Source organism: Globicephala melas, chromosome 9 (genome assembly GCF_963455315.2).
Source record: "Globicephala melas chromosome 9, mGloMel1.2, whole genome shotgun sequence".
NCBI lineage: Eukaryota > Metazoa > Chordata > Mammalia > Artiodactyla > Delphinidae > Globicephala > Globicephala melas.
In genome coordinates this window covers 32,459,849-32,474,350 of record NC_083322.1, presented here as the reverse complement: position 1 = coordinate 32,474,350, position 14,502 = coordinate 32,459,849, and the positions used below count along the sequence as shown (strand labels likewise).

At 36.6% G+C, this 14,502-nt stretch overlaps 1 protein-coding gene across 1 annotated transcript in view; it reads left to right on the top strand.

The window, feature by feature from the left end:
- Window positions 1–14,502, top strand: part of CAPZA2 (capping actin protein of muscle Z-line subunit alpha 2) — a 57,091-nt gene that overhangs the window by 22,937 nt on the left and 19,652 nt on the right. The window contains exons 2-3 of the mRNA XM_030857620.3: window positions 2,550–2,613; window positions 6,408–6,459. Coding sequence (XP_030713480.1) covers window positions 2,550–2,613; window positions 6,408–6,459 — 116 coding nt within the window. The remainder of the gene's footprint in view (window positions 1–2,549; window positions 2,614–6,407; window positions 6,460–14,502) is intronic.

The window sequence follows — 14,502 nt, the reverse complement described above, 5'->3', positions numbered from 1 at the left end:
TTGATGTGTATCCAAAAAATCCTGCTTGGATTTTGATTGGGCCTTCATTGAATCTGTATCATAGTTTGGGAAAAATTGTTATCTTTACAATAAGGAGCCTTCCAATCCGTGATCATACATGTCTCTCCATTTATTTAGATCTTCTTTGGTTTCTTTCATCAGTTTTGTGTAGTTTTCAGGATATTAGTCCTGTACATATTTTGTTAGATTTGTACCTAAGTTTTATAGGTTATTGGGTAGTTTTGTTTGTTTGTTTAAGATTCCTTGGGATTTTTCATTGTAAACAATCATGTTGCCCTCAAGTAGAAAGTTTTATTTTATTTATGAAATGACTTTCATTTGTTTTTCTTACCTTATTACACTAAGATCTCAGTGTGATGTTGAACAGGAGGGATGAGAACAGACATTCTTACCTGATGTTAGGGGGAAGCGTTCAGTCATGACCATTAAGGATCATGTTAGCTATAGGCTTTTTTGTAAATACCTTTTATCAAATTAAAGACATTGTCTTTTTAGTTTTCTAAGAGTTTTTTTATCATGATTGGTTGTTGAATGTTATTAAATAATTTTTCTGCGTCTATTGAGGTGATTTTGGTTTTTCATCTTTAATCAGTTTATATTGTGAATTGCTTTTCAAATAGTGAAACAGCCCTACATTTCTAGGAAAAATTCCACTTGGTCATGATGTGTTATCCTTTCTATATAGTTGGATTCAATTTGCTAATACTTTATTGAAGATTTTTGCTTCTGTGTTTATGAAAGGTTTTGGTCTGTGAGTTGTGTTTCTTGTAGTATTTTAGTCTTTGGTATAGGATAATGCTATTCTCTTAAAATAAGTTGGAAGTTTCTTCAATTCTGTTTTCTGGAATAATTTGTGGAGAATTGGTAATATTTCTTCCATAAATGCCTGTTATAAGAAAACCTGAAGTTTTATTTGTTGGAATGCTTTTAACAACAAACTCACTTTCTTTAGTAGATCTAGGACTATTCAGGTTACATACTTCTTTTTGAGTGAACTCTGGTTTTTTCTGTCTTGGGAAGAATTTATTTCCCTTAAGTTGCTGCTATTGACATTTTAAATACCAAAAAATGTTTATACTTTGGCAGTTTGTTGGTGGCCACCCTGTCACATTCTGCCCTGTTCATCTTTTGGTGGGAGCATTTTACCCATTCAAGAAAACTGTTTTAAATCTGAGAAGCAGCATAATGTAGTAAATAAAGTGTATATTCAGTATATTCAGCTGATGACTGAAGAGTAAATGACATAATCCGTGTAAAGTACTTGGTAAACACTAATTTAAATAATCCCATTTTTGTTATCATCTTCATCAGTGTAATCTCTCGGTGGTATCCAACAACAGTCGTAGGTTTTGCTTCAGACTTTTTGGTGTTCCAGACTACAAAAGCTTTTCTTTTTGTTTTAAATTAACAGTTTTCTAACTGGCCTTGTCACATATGTGGCCTCTAGCTAGGAACATCTTTTTAACTGTAAATACCTTTTTCATCTGTGTCTCTCCTCTGAAAACCATATGTGTACTTAGATGCATGCACACACACATAGAACATATATACGCAAACATATATAACTATTTCCTTTTCCATTATTTTTAGTTTCTACATCAGAGCAGCGACAGTGCTAGTAAAGTGGACAATATGAAATAAAGCTTTTGTTTTTGTCATGTGTGGTCCCTTAATTCAGTGAATACTTGGATGTGTATTTTAAAAATCACCTGGAAAGCTTGTTTGTAGTGTTTTCTGGGCCTCATTTCCAGAATCTAATTCATTTGGTTGGGTAGGGCTCATGAATGTCCATTTCTGACAAGATCACTGATCAGCTGAGTTGGAGGCTATTGTATAGTGGTTGGAAAACTATTATAAATACTCAGAACTTCTTCACTAAATTATAGTATTGGGCATGTCATCAAACTCTCATATATAGTCATTAGTGATTAATCTCTTTAATATAGCCTTTATTCTCTTAAAATATACCTGTCAGTATACCTGTTGATATTTTGTCTCTCACTTATTTTTGAACTAAAATTTCCTAAGATCTAGTCAAATCTCATGTTGAAAACATTTTGAATTTAGACCTTTCTTCTCCTCTTCCTTTCTACATTTTTTTAAACTAATTTGTGACTTTATAGACATGCACATTTGTGACTGTATGGACACACAATATATTTTCTTCATAGTACCTAAATGCATCTTATTTCCTCACACATAGAGATTTTCTTGATGGATCATTCCTTTCCATTTTAGTTTAAAAGAAAAATTTGCTTATAAGAAAATATTTATATGTAGGCAGCTTTGAATCCTTAAATGCATTAGTTATACGTATTTTATCTGCATTCAGTCTATGCATTGTGATTATATTAAATGATTAAAACAGTAATAAACTTAGGGTGTTTGAGTGAAAAACTGTCACTGTCTTTAAAATCTTCTTAAGCCATTTTCAGTAGAACTTTGAAGTATTTTAATTTTGCATGGTTTTTGGTTGTTTTAGCAGAGGCCTATGCTGTGGAACATTTATATCTTTGTTTCTGTTTTAGGTGCGTATAGCAGCAAAATTCATCATTCATGCCCCTCCTGGAGAATTTAATGAGGTGTTTAATGGTGAGTGTTTAATTCATAACACTTACGCCTTGATATGTCAAGCACTCCTTTTTTAAAGAATAAGTTACATAACCAAAGTAACTAAGTTAAGGGGAGCGGGTAGAAAAATCTGTATTTTCTGAATTACAGTGAAAATTTTTGTCAATCTGGATTTTGTAAGGTCGAGAATATAATGTGTTTATGACATATGATAATTATGTTTGTAAATTTTAACCCTCTTAAAGAATAACATTAAATCATTTTAAAAGACAAGAAAATTTTAATTTTAATTTTAATTTTTTTTTGGAGTTGCGAAATACATTTTTTATGTTTCTTTTAAAGAAAAGCCTACTTGATTAATAGGAACAGCCAAAGAAGAAGGGAGGAACATTGTTTCACTGTGCTTGTTTCCTGGGCTTAGAAGATGACATCACATGTAAAAACAATTTGTTATTTAAATTATATCTCATAAATCAGTTCACAGTATACCTTTCTTTAAACCTCACACCTCACTGGCAAACAGTTTTATAATTACTCACCCATAGATGAGAAATTTAAATACAACATAGTCTCCTGGTTGCTGTAAAAGTTGTAACAATAGCTCCTCTTTAACAGAATGAAGTGGTTGAAATAGTTGTGCAGAAAATGACCTGTAGTGATTTTTATACAAAACTTTTTTTTTGCGGTACATGGGCCTCTCACTGTTGTGGCCTCTCCCATTGCGGAGCACAGGCTCCGGACACGCAGGCTCAGTGGCCATGGCTCACGGACCCAGCCGCTCCGCGGCATGATCCCACGTCCCCTGCATTGGCAGGCGGACTGTTAACCACTGTGCCACCAGGGAAGCCCTATACAAAACTTTTTAAAAGCAGTTTTAAGAATAATCTACCACAAGTACTTTAAATGTGTAATTTCTACTTCATATATATTTGGCTTTCACTATGTCTTAAATTAAAACTAATTTATACAGTGCTCTTCAGTTTCATTTTTTAAACATTTTACTCCAGAGTAAGCTATTTAAACCTGTTTTTTGAGAAGTTTAATCTCTCATTTTCATTCATAGTATAAGATATAATGGAATTTCACCTCAGAAAAGATTAGGTTTGAAAGTCAAAAAATGAGGCAAAAATTGTATAAAGTTAAAATACCCTAGAAAATCCCTTAAATCATCCACAAACAAGATTAATATATGATTTAGTACATACAGTTACATAGGTAATTTTTATACATTTAAAATTTTAACCACTGAGCTACACTTAGAGGAAGAATGGCAGTCTATATTGTGAAAAATCTGGAAGTTAAAATATTCTTCCTTTCAAGATAACCGTAAAATCTGAAGCAATGAATTGGGAAATTGGGGAGAATTCAGAAGTATTTCTTCTTCCTATAGGGTTTAACTTCTGTTTTAATATTCAGCCTTTATAACCTAAATACAGGTTAATACGTTTGATGGTTGGGGCATTAAAGAAGATAGTCTTTTCTCCATAGGGTCAAAAGTTGGCATTTCACTTAAATTGATAATGGGGAAACTGTGCTAAAGTCAGTAGCCCCCAAACTCCTGTGCAATTTATAGAGCCAGGAATAAATTATAATTCTAAGAAAAGATTTTCACTTACTATTCTTACCCTGAATTAAATGCCCAACAGATTTGTTAATCAGAAAGACCCTGAAAGAATGTATGAGTCCCAGAAATTGCTTTTCTAAGTCTCATTGGAAATTGATGTTGAGTTGATATGTTCTGTGTTGACGTACAGTAGGCATTTTGGATAAGGACTTGGGCATTCAGGATGAGCCATTCAGTAGACCTGGGCTGGAACTGTGGAATGGAAATGGGAATATATATGTAAGTTTTAAATGAGGGAGTATTTTAGAGTGAGAAAGGAGTTAAGTATTTGATGGGGAAATCTCATATGCATTTGGTTATTTTCATGCTATTTTTGTTGATAATATTAACATCAGAATGATTCCATTGACGCCACAAATTTTAGAATTTCAGAGTCATAAAATCTTGTCAGATCAGTGGTTCCCAAATGCTATTTCCTAGATTGGCTATGTAAGAATCATTAAAACATAGATTTCTGGTCTTCATTCTCAGGAACTGATGTGTTATCTGGGCTGGAGCTCTGAAATGTATACTTTTTAAAAATTTTTTATTAAGACTCCCACCCATGCATTGTTCTGATGTGTGGTCTGACTTGAAACCACATCCCTTCTTAAGAGTAGTTTTTATTTTATTCAAATTATTCTCTATTTCTTTCACTGTATTCTTCATATGATAGAAGTTTGGACTTTTTTTCCAGAGTAAAGATAACTGGATCATGTAGACGTTGCTTTTAAATTATTTTCCCATTTAGGTAGAACTGAAAAAGATATACTACCTACCATGCAATACTGCTGTTAATGATTATGCTTTAAATATTGAAGATACAATAATCGTATTTATCAAATCGAATTCCCAGTTTACTTTGTGAGATAAGAATACCTATAATTGTAAATGTCTGTGTTTTAATTTTTTAGGCAGAAGCTTCCATTGTTTAAAATCAGTTAATTTAGAAATCAAATTAGTATTATTTTAGTGGTTAGCCAGATACTGTTTTTTAAATTGGGACTTACTGCTAAAAAGAGGTATGTGAATAGGCAATATTTTTTTTTGGAATAGCTTTATTATTTTTGTAAAAATGATTCATATTCTAAAATTTCCAAAGAGCAAAAAAGAATCTAAGAATCACACAAAATTCTACCCTCTCTTCTCCACTGTTTGAATGAAATACTTCCAACATTTCTCAGTTTAGACACATATATATAACATTGCATAAATATCATACTGTACATGCTGGGTTTCCCCCTTCTTGTTTATTATATTATGTATATATTTCCAAGTTGATAAATACCTATCTACATTATTTCTATTGGATGCCCAATTTTACACTATTTATAAGAACTATTGTCTGTTTATGTTACATTTAACCAGTTTCTTAATAGAAGGTACTTAAGTTATTTGTGTTATTTTCATTTAATGAAAAAAATTAGGATACTTTATTATATGTACTTTATGATAGCAATTATGTAAAACAGCCAAGTGTATAGGGAAAATAATGAAAGAAAATACATCAAGACTAGAGTAGAATTTTCTTTGTTTGTTGGTGAAATTATGTGATTTTTTTTCCAATTAAAATTGTAGTTTTAAAGTTGTGTTTTAATGATTAAAAGGCACGTGTCTACATAGTTGAGACTGAAGTTAGGACAGAGTTAAGAATCAAAACCAAAGTGAGATTACTAAATCAAATAAAGTAGTTATCCATATCTAACTCAACACATTCATCTGTTGTTGAACATGAGCTGTCTGAGAAACAAAATGCCTACATCTGTACTGCATTCACAAGCTGTTTCTTGTTTAATCACTTTTTCCATAGAGCAAATTCATTTGAAACTCATGATAGTATTGTCAGACTGAGAGGCATAGTGCTCAGTCTTCGGCAGATCTTATGACACCATCTTTTTGGTGTAGCTTATCTCCACTTTAGTTCTTTGGAGACATGTTATAGTCTGCCTGCATTGACTATTAAGAGTATGAAATAACATATATTTTTATCTCATTCTATCTGCTATTTCCTTACCAAAATCTTTTCTTTTTTTATTAATACCATGATATGTTTTTGTGGTTACTTTGGTCATCACAGTGATATTTTGATCTCCCATATGTTTTGGGGGGTGGGTAGGATACTGACACATGACTAAAATAACCTAAATTCATTCCATAGAAATTTCAAATATAGGAAGATAGTAATATAGAAAAAATAATGTTTGTTTTGCAGATGTTCGGTTACTGCTTAATAATGATAATCTTCTCAGGGAAGGAGCGGCCCAGTAAGTATTATGCATTATATTAACATAATTAAAGTGACATGGGAAAAAATATTTTACAAGTGGTTTTTAGGTACTAATCCATGAAATAGATATTTGCACATCAAGTTCAAATATATGTAATAATATGTATGTACTAGGTTAGAGGAGAAATATTTTTCATCACAGGATATAGAGACACAATTATAACATGAAATTCTCTATTTATTATGTGTTTGGCAGTGGCTTATATACTCAATACTGTATTTTGACATTTGCAAAGTTGGATAAAATTATTTTAAAAACTTTGATTTGTGAAATTGTGATACTTTAAATTTTATGCAGGTTTTACTTTCTGTTAAATGCTTGATCCTAATTATTTTTGAGAAGGACCTACTGTATAGCACAAGGAACTATATTCAGTATCTTGTAATAAGCTATAATGGAAAAAAAGTCTGAAAAAGAATATATATATGTATGTATAACTGAATCACTTTGCTGTACACCTGAAATATTGTAAATGAACTGTACTTCAGTAAAAAGAAATAGATTTTTGAGGGTTAGGAGCTTATTTTATTCATCCATAAATACCTAACATAGTATCTGACACATATTTACTTAATAAGTATTTATGAGATTTGTGAGTGATTCAAAGAACTAAGCAGTTCTAAATCCTAGTACATCATCTTTGGACCAATGACCACAATCATGACTTGCCACAACTATCTTAAGATTGCAGAGAAATAATTGGTTCTCTTTCCCTCTCTCACCTCCCTAAATAAGGCCTGTGGAACTGTATTTTAGGCTAATGGACTCCATTACTCATTTGAAAATGAGGAGATTAAACGTTTAGGTGCCTTACAAAGAGTGTTCAGTATCATCCAGTCACCTACTTTCATCTTAGTGTAGTACCCAAAATGTGAAGTTCTGACTGATGGGGGAAATTTGCTCTAATTCTATTTTTGTAATGTTTGTAAGGCTTTATTGAGTAAATTTGTTAATCCTAATGAAGGTAGAGGTTCAACAGACTTCTAGACATACCTGATTTTGCTTCTGATTTAAATTCCTGTTATTTTTTTCCCATTTTTAAATTGAAGTATAGTTGATGTACAATATTACATATGTTATAGGTATACAACATAGTGATTCACAATTTTTTAAAGTTATATTCCATTAATAGTTACTGCAAAATACTGGCTATATTCCCTGTGTTGTACAATACATCCTTGTAGCTTATTTATTTTATACTGTACATAATAGTTTGTATTTCTTAATCCCCTACCCTTATCTTGCCCCTCCCCCCTTCCCTCTCCCCACTGGTAACCACTAGTTCTCTATACCTGTGAGTCTGTTTCTGTTTTGTTATATTCACTAGTTTGTTGTATTCTTAGATTTCATATATAGGTGATATACAGTATTTGTCTTTCTCTGACTTATTTCACTTAGCATAATGCCCTCCAGGTCCACGCATGTTGTCGTAAATGGCAAAATTTCATTCTATTTTACGGCTAAGTAGTATTCCATTGTATATATTTACCACTTCTTCTTTATCCATTAATCTGTTGATGGCCACTTAGGTTGCTTCCATATCTTGGCAATTGTAAATAATGCTGCTACAAACATTGGGGTGCATGTATCTTTTTGAAGTATTGTTTTTATTTTCTTCCAATATATACCTAGGAGTGGAATTGCTGGGTCATGTGCTAGTTTTATTTTTAGTTTTTTGAGAAACCTCCATACTGTTTCCCACAGTGGCTGCACCAATGTACATTCCCACCAACAGTGTAGGACGGTTCCCTTTTCTCCACGTCCTCTCCAGCATTTGTTATTTGTGTTCTTTTTGATGATACCCATTCTGACAGGTGTGTGGTGGTATCTCACTGTGGTTTTGATTTGCATTTCCCTAACGATTAGCAATGTTGAGCATTTTTTCATGTGCCTGTTGGCCATCTGTATGTCCTTTTTGGAAAAATGTCTATGTTTGTCTTTTTGCTGTTGAACTGTATGAACTATTTATTCTGGATATTAATTCCTTATCAGTCGTATCATTTGCAAATATTTTCTCCTGTTCATTTTGTCTTTTTGTTTTGTTGATGGTTTCCTGTTTTGTGCAAAAGCATTTATGTTTAATTAGGTCCCTTTATCTCCTTTGCTTTAGGAGATGGATTCAAAAAAATATTGCTACGATTTATGTAAAAGAGTGTTGTCTGTGTTTTTCTCTAGGAGTTTTATGGTTTCCAGTCTTACATTTAGGTCTTTTTTAAAATTTTATTTATTTTTTTATACAGCAGGTTCTTATTAGTCATCAGTTTTATACACATCAGTGTATACATGTCAATCCCAATCGCCCAATTCATCACACACACCCCACCCCCCCGCTGCTTTCCCCCCTTGGCATCCGTACATTTGTTCTCTACATGTGTGTCTCAATTTCTGCCCTGCAAACTGGTTCATCTGTACCATTTTTCTATGTTTCACATATATGCGTTAATATACGATATTTGTTTTTCTCTTTCTGACTTACTTCACTCTGTATGACAGTCTCTAGATCCATCCATGTCTCAATAAATGACTCAATTTTGTTCCTTTTTATGGCAGAGTAATATTCCATTGCATATATGTACCACATCTTCTTTATCCATTCGTCTGTCGATGGGCATTTAGGTTGCTTCCATGGCCTGGCTATTGTAAATAGTGCTGCAATGAACATTGGGTGCATGTGTCTTTTTGAATTATGGTTTTCTCTGGGTATATGCCCAGTAGTGGGATTGCTGGATCATATGGTAATTCTATTTTTAGTTTTTTAAGGAATCTCCATACTGTTCTCCATAGTGATTGTATCAATTTACATTCCCACCAGCAGTGCAAGAGGGTTCCCTTTTCTCCACACCCTCTCCAGCATTTGTTGTTTGTAGATTTTCTGATGATGCCCATTTTAACCTGTGTGAGGTGATACCTCATTGTAGTTTTGATTTGCATTTCTCTAATAATTAGTGATGTTGAGCAGCTTTTCATGTGTTTCTTGGCCATCTGTATGTCTTCTTTGGAGAAATGTTTATTTAGGTCTTCTGCCCATTTTTGGATTGGGTTGTTTGTTTCTTTAATATTGAGCTGCACATGCTGTTTATATATTTTGGAGATTAATCCTTTGTCCGTTGATTCGTTTGCAACTATTTTCTCCCATTCTGAGGGTTGTCTTTTTGTCTTGTTTATGGTTTCCTTTGCTGTGCAAAAGCTTTGAAGTTTCATTAGGTCCCATTTGTTTATTTTTGTTTTTATTTCCATTACTCTAGGAGGTGGATCAGAAAAGATCTTGCTGTGATTTATGTCATAGAGTGTTCTTCCTATGTTTTCCTCTAAGAGTTTTATAGTGTCTGGTCTTAAATTTAGGTCTCTAATCCATTTTGAGTTTATTTTTGTGTATGGTGTTAGGGAGTGTTCTAACTTCATTCTTTTACATGTAGCTGTCCAGTTTTCCCAGCACCACTTATGGAAGAGACTGTCTTTTTTCCATTTTATATTCTTGCCTTCTTGGTCATAGATTAATTGACCATAAGTGTGTGGGTTTATTTCTGGATTCTCTATTCTGTTCCATTGATCTATGTATCTGTTTTTGTGTCAGCACCATACTGTTTTGATTACTGTAGCTTCATAGTATAAGTCAAGTCTGGGAACATGATTGCTCCAGCTCCGTTCTTCTTTCTCAAGATTGTTTTGGCTATTAGGGGTCTTTTATGTCCTTTTATCTTTTTTTTAAGAAGATGTTGGGGGTAGGAATTTATTAATTTATTTATCTTTGCTGTGTTGGGTCTTCATTTCTATGGCAGGGCTTTCTTCAGTTGTGGCAGGCGGGGGCCACTCTTCATCGCGGTACGCAGGCCTCTCACTATCGCAGCCTCTCCAGCTGCAGAGCACAGGCTCCAGACGCACAGGCTCAGTAGTTGTGGCCTAGTTGTTCCGTGGCAAGTGGGATCCTCCCAGACCAGGGCTTGAACCCATGTCCCCTGCATTAGCAGGCAGATTCTAAACCGCTGCGCCACCAGGGAAGCCCACTTTTATCTTTTAATAGCAATTTGTATTTATTTTTTATTGTGGGGAAAATATACTTAATATGAAGTTTAACGTTTTAACCATTTTTAGGCACACAGTTCCTTGGCATTAAACACATACACATATTTCTGTAACCATCACCACCATCCATCTCCAGAACTTTTTATTTTCCCAAACTGAAACTCCATACCCTTTAAGCAGTAATTTCCCATTCTCCCCTCCTCCTAGCCCTTGTGAACCATCATTCTATTTAATGTATGAAGTGGAGTCATACAGTATTTGTCCTTTTGTGACTGGTTTATTTTACTTAGCAGAATGTCTTCAAAGTTCATTTATGTTGGAGCATGTGTTAGAATTTCCTTCCTTTTTAACACCGAATGTGTATGTGTGTGTTTATATACATATATATATATACACCACATTTTGTTTATCCATTCACATGTCAGTGGACAGTCGGGTTGCTTCCACCCATTAAGTATTATATTAAAGTACATAATAAAAATCAGTTTACTTGATATCTTTGACTTTAGTTATTAGTTTCTGGGTGAATGGCCTCTTATTCCTAAGTTCTTTAAACCTTTTTAAGTTATTTATATACCCAACTAAAATTAGTTTTCTTTACAAAAGCATATAGCATGTTGACAAAAGTCTTACGGAAGTAAAGAAAACATACAATGTTTATGAACTTGTAACAACAGTATTTTCATTTATTGTGTTGTTCATCGTTGCTTGTTTCCTCTTTAGTTCTTCTAGGTCCTTGTTAAATGTTTCTTGCATTTTCTCTATTCTATTTCCAAGATTTTGGATCATCTTTACTATCATTAGTCTGAATTCTTTTTCAGGTAGACTATTTCCTCCTCATTTGTTAGGTCTGGTGGGTTTTTGCCTTGCTCCTTCATCTGCTTGTGTGTTTTTCTGTCTCCTCATTTTGCTTATCTTACTGTGTTTGGGGTCTCCTTTTTGCAGGCTGCAGGTTCGTAGTTCCCGTTGTTTTTGGTGTCTGTCCCCAGTGGCTAAAGTTGGTTCAGTGGGTTGTGTAGGCTTCCTGGTGGAGGGGACTAGTGCCTGTGTTCTGGTGGAGAAGGCTGGATCTTGTCTTTCTGGTGGGCAGGTCCCCGTCTGGTGGTGTGTTTTGGGGTGTCTGTGGCCTTATTATGATTTTAGGCAGCCTCTCTGCTAATGGGTGGGGTTGTGTTCCTGTCCTGCTAGTTGTTTGGCATAGGGTGTCCAGCACTGTAGCTTGCTGGTCGTTGAGTGAAGCTGGGTGTTGGTGTTGAGATGGAGATCTCTGGGAGACTTTCGCCGTTTGATATTACGTGGAGCTGGGAGGTCTCTTGTGGACCAGTGTCCTGAAGTTGGCTCTCCTACCTCAGAGGCACAGCACTGACTCCTGGCTGCAGCACCAAGAGCCTTTCATCCACACGGCTCAGAATAAAAGGGAAGAAAGCAGAAAGAAAGAAAGAGGATAAAATAAAGTTCCTAAAATAAAAAATAATTTTTTAAAAAAGTAAAAAACAAACAAGAAAAACCGGACGGACAGAACCCTAGGACAAATGGTGAAAGCAAAGCTATACAGACAAAATCTCACACAGAAACATACACACTCACAAAAAGAGGAAAAGGGGAAAAAAATAAACCTTGCTCTCAAAAGTCCACCTGCTCAATTTGGGATGATTGGTTGTCTATTTAGGTATTCCACAGATGCAGGTACATCAAGTTGATTGTGGAGACCTAATCCGCTGCTCCTGAGGCTGCTGGGAGAAATTTCCCTTTCTCTGTTCGCACAGCTCCTGGGGTTCAGCTTTGGATTTGGACCCGCCTCTGCATGTAGGTCGCCTGAGGGCGTCTGTTCTTCGCTCAGAGAGGACGGGGTTAAAGGAGCCGCTGATTCGGGGGCTCTGGCTCACTCAGGCCGGGGGGGGGGGGGGGGGGGGGGGAGGGAGGGGCACTGAGTGCGGGGCGGGCCTGCGGCGGCAGAGGCCTGCGTGACGTCGCAGCAGCCTGAGGCGCGCCGTGCGTTCTCCCCGGGAAGTTGTCCCTGGATCCCGGGACCCTGGCAGCGGCGGGCTGCACAGTCTCCCCGGAAGGGAACTGTGGATAGTGACCTGTACTTGCACACAGGCTTCTTCGTGGCGGCAGCAGCAGCCTTAGCGTCTCATGCCCAACTCTGGGGTCCGCGCTGTTAGCGGCGGCTCGCGCCCGTCTCTGGAGCTCCTTTAAGCAGCGCTCTTAATCCCCTCTTATCGCTCACCAGGAAACAAAAAGGGAAGAAAAAGTGTCTTGCCTCTTCGGCAGGTCCAGACTTTCTGCCGGACTCCCTCCTGGCCAGCTGTGGTGCACTAACCCCTTCAGGCTGTGTTCACGCCGCCAGTCCTCTCCCTGCGAGCGGACCAAAGCCCGAGCCTCAGGTCCCAGCCCCCACCCCCACCCCCGCCCCGGTGGGTGAGCAGACAAGCCTCTCGGCGCTGGTGAGTGCCGGTCGGCACCATCATCCGTGCGGGAATCTCTCCGCTTTGCCCTCCGCATCCCTGTTGCTGTGCTCTCCTCCTCGGCTCCGAAGCTTTCCCCCTCCGCCACCCGCTGTCTACGCCCACGAAGGGACGTCCTAGTGTGTGGAAACCTTTCCTCCTTCACAGCTCCCTCACACTGGTGCAGGTCCCGTCCCTATTCTTTAATATTTGTTTATTAGCTGTGTTGGGTCTTCGTTTCTGTGCGAGGGCTTTCTCCAGCCGCGGTAAGCGGGGGCCACTCCTCATCGCGGTGCGCGGGCCTCTCACTATCGCCGCCTCTCTTGTTGCGGAGCACAGGCTCCAGACGCGCAGGCCCAGTAGCTGCCCGCTCACGGGCCTAGTTGCTCTGCGGCACGCGGGATCCTCCCAGACCAGGGCTCGAACCCGGGTTCCCTGCATTGGCAGATTCTCAACCACTGCGCCACCAGGGAAGCCCCGTCCCTATTATTTTGTCTCTGTTTTTTCTTTTTTCTTTTGCCCTACCCAGGTACGTGGGAAGTTTCTTGCCTTTTGGGAGGTCTGGGGTCTTCTGCCAGCGTTCAGTAGGTGTTCTGTAGGAGGTGTTCCACGTGTAAATGTATTTCTGATGTATCTGTGGGGAGGAAGGTGATCGCGTTTTACTCTTACGCAATCTTCCCCTTCCCCCCCCCCCCCAGTACTTTCAAAGTAACCTTTTCCTCTGAGTTCTCTGTGGTAAATAAATGTGTGGGTTGTTTCATGTAGGTGCAAAAATTAGTGAATTTTTTTTAAAGTTAAGGAAATGAGAAACTTCATTTGTTTTTTGTTTTTTAACATCTTTATTGGAGTATAATTGCTTTACAATGGTGTTAGTTTCTGCTTTGTAACAAAGTTGTTTGTTGAAAGAAGAGTTTTTCCCCTGCAGAGTAAAGTTTAATGAAGGTCAGAAAAATATTCATAATTATATAAGTGGTATGAAACAGTTACACATTTGAATAAAAAATGATGAAAGCATTGAAATTTTATTTGTCCAAAGGAGTATTTATCTGATGACTGTTACATTTAAATAAATTGGAGTTCTTTTTAAAATAATTGGAATGTGAGCTATATTTCTCTTTTATTATGAACCAAATTTCAGGGACAGTCTTGGTCCGTGTTTCAAGAGGTATATACATTAAATGCCTGATATTCTGATCTTTTAAGGAGATTAGTCTTTGAGGAAATTAGTACCTAATGATAAAACAAGATGTTTATAGTATGACCTCAAAAAACATCAAAACCTTCAGTAGAATCTTCACGTTTTCTTGCATGTGGTTATAGTCTCAGTAAGTGATTGCTAACTAGATGAACAAGAAGAGAAAGAATTGATTCTTTTAGTTGACTTCAGTAGTGGTCTTTGTACAGAAGAATTTCTCAAAACTCTTTGTTCAGATTCATTTTGCAGACATCTGAAGTTATCTGTGAAGTACAGAAATACACCTTAAATCATTGATTGACTTTAGAATTATATTACTCTGGTTCACAGTGTCCTGTCTGTGAAATAATTTTC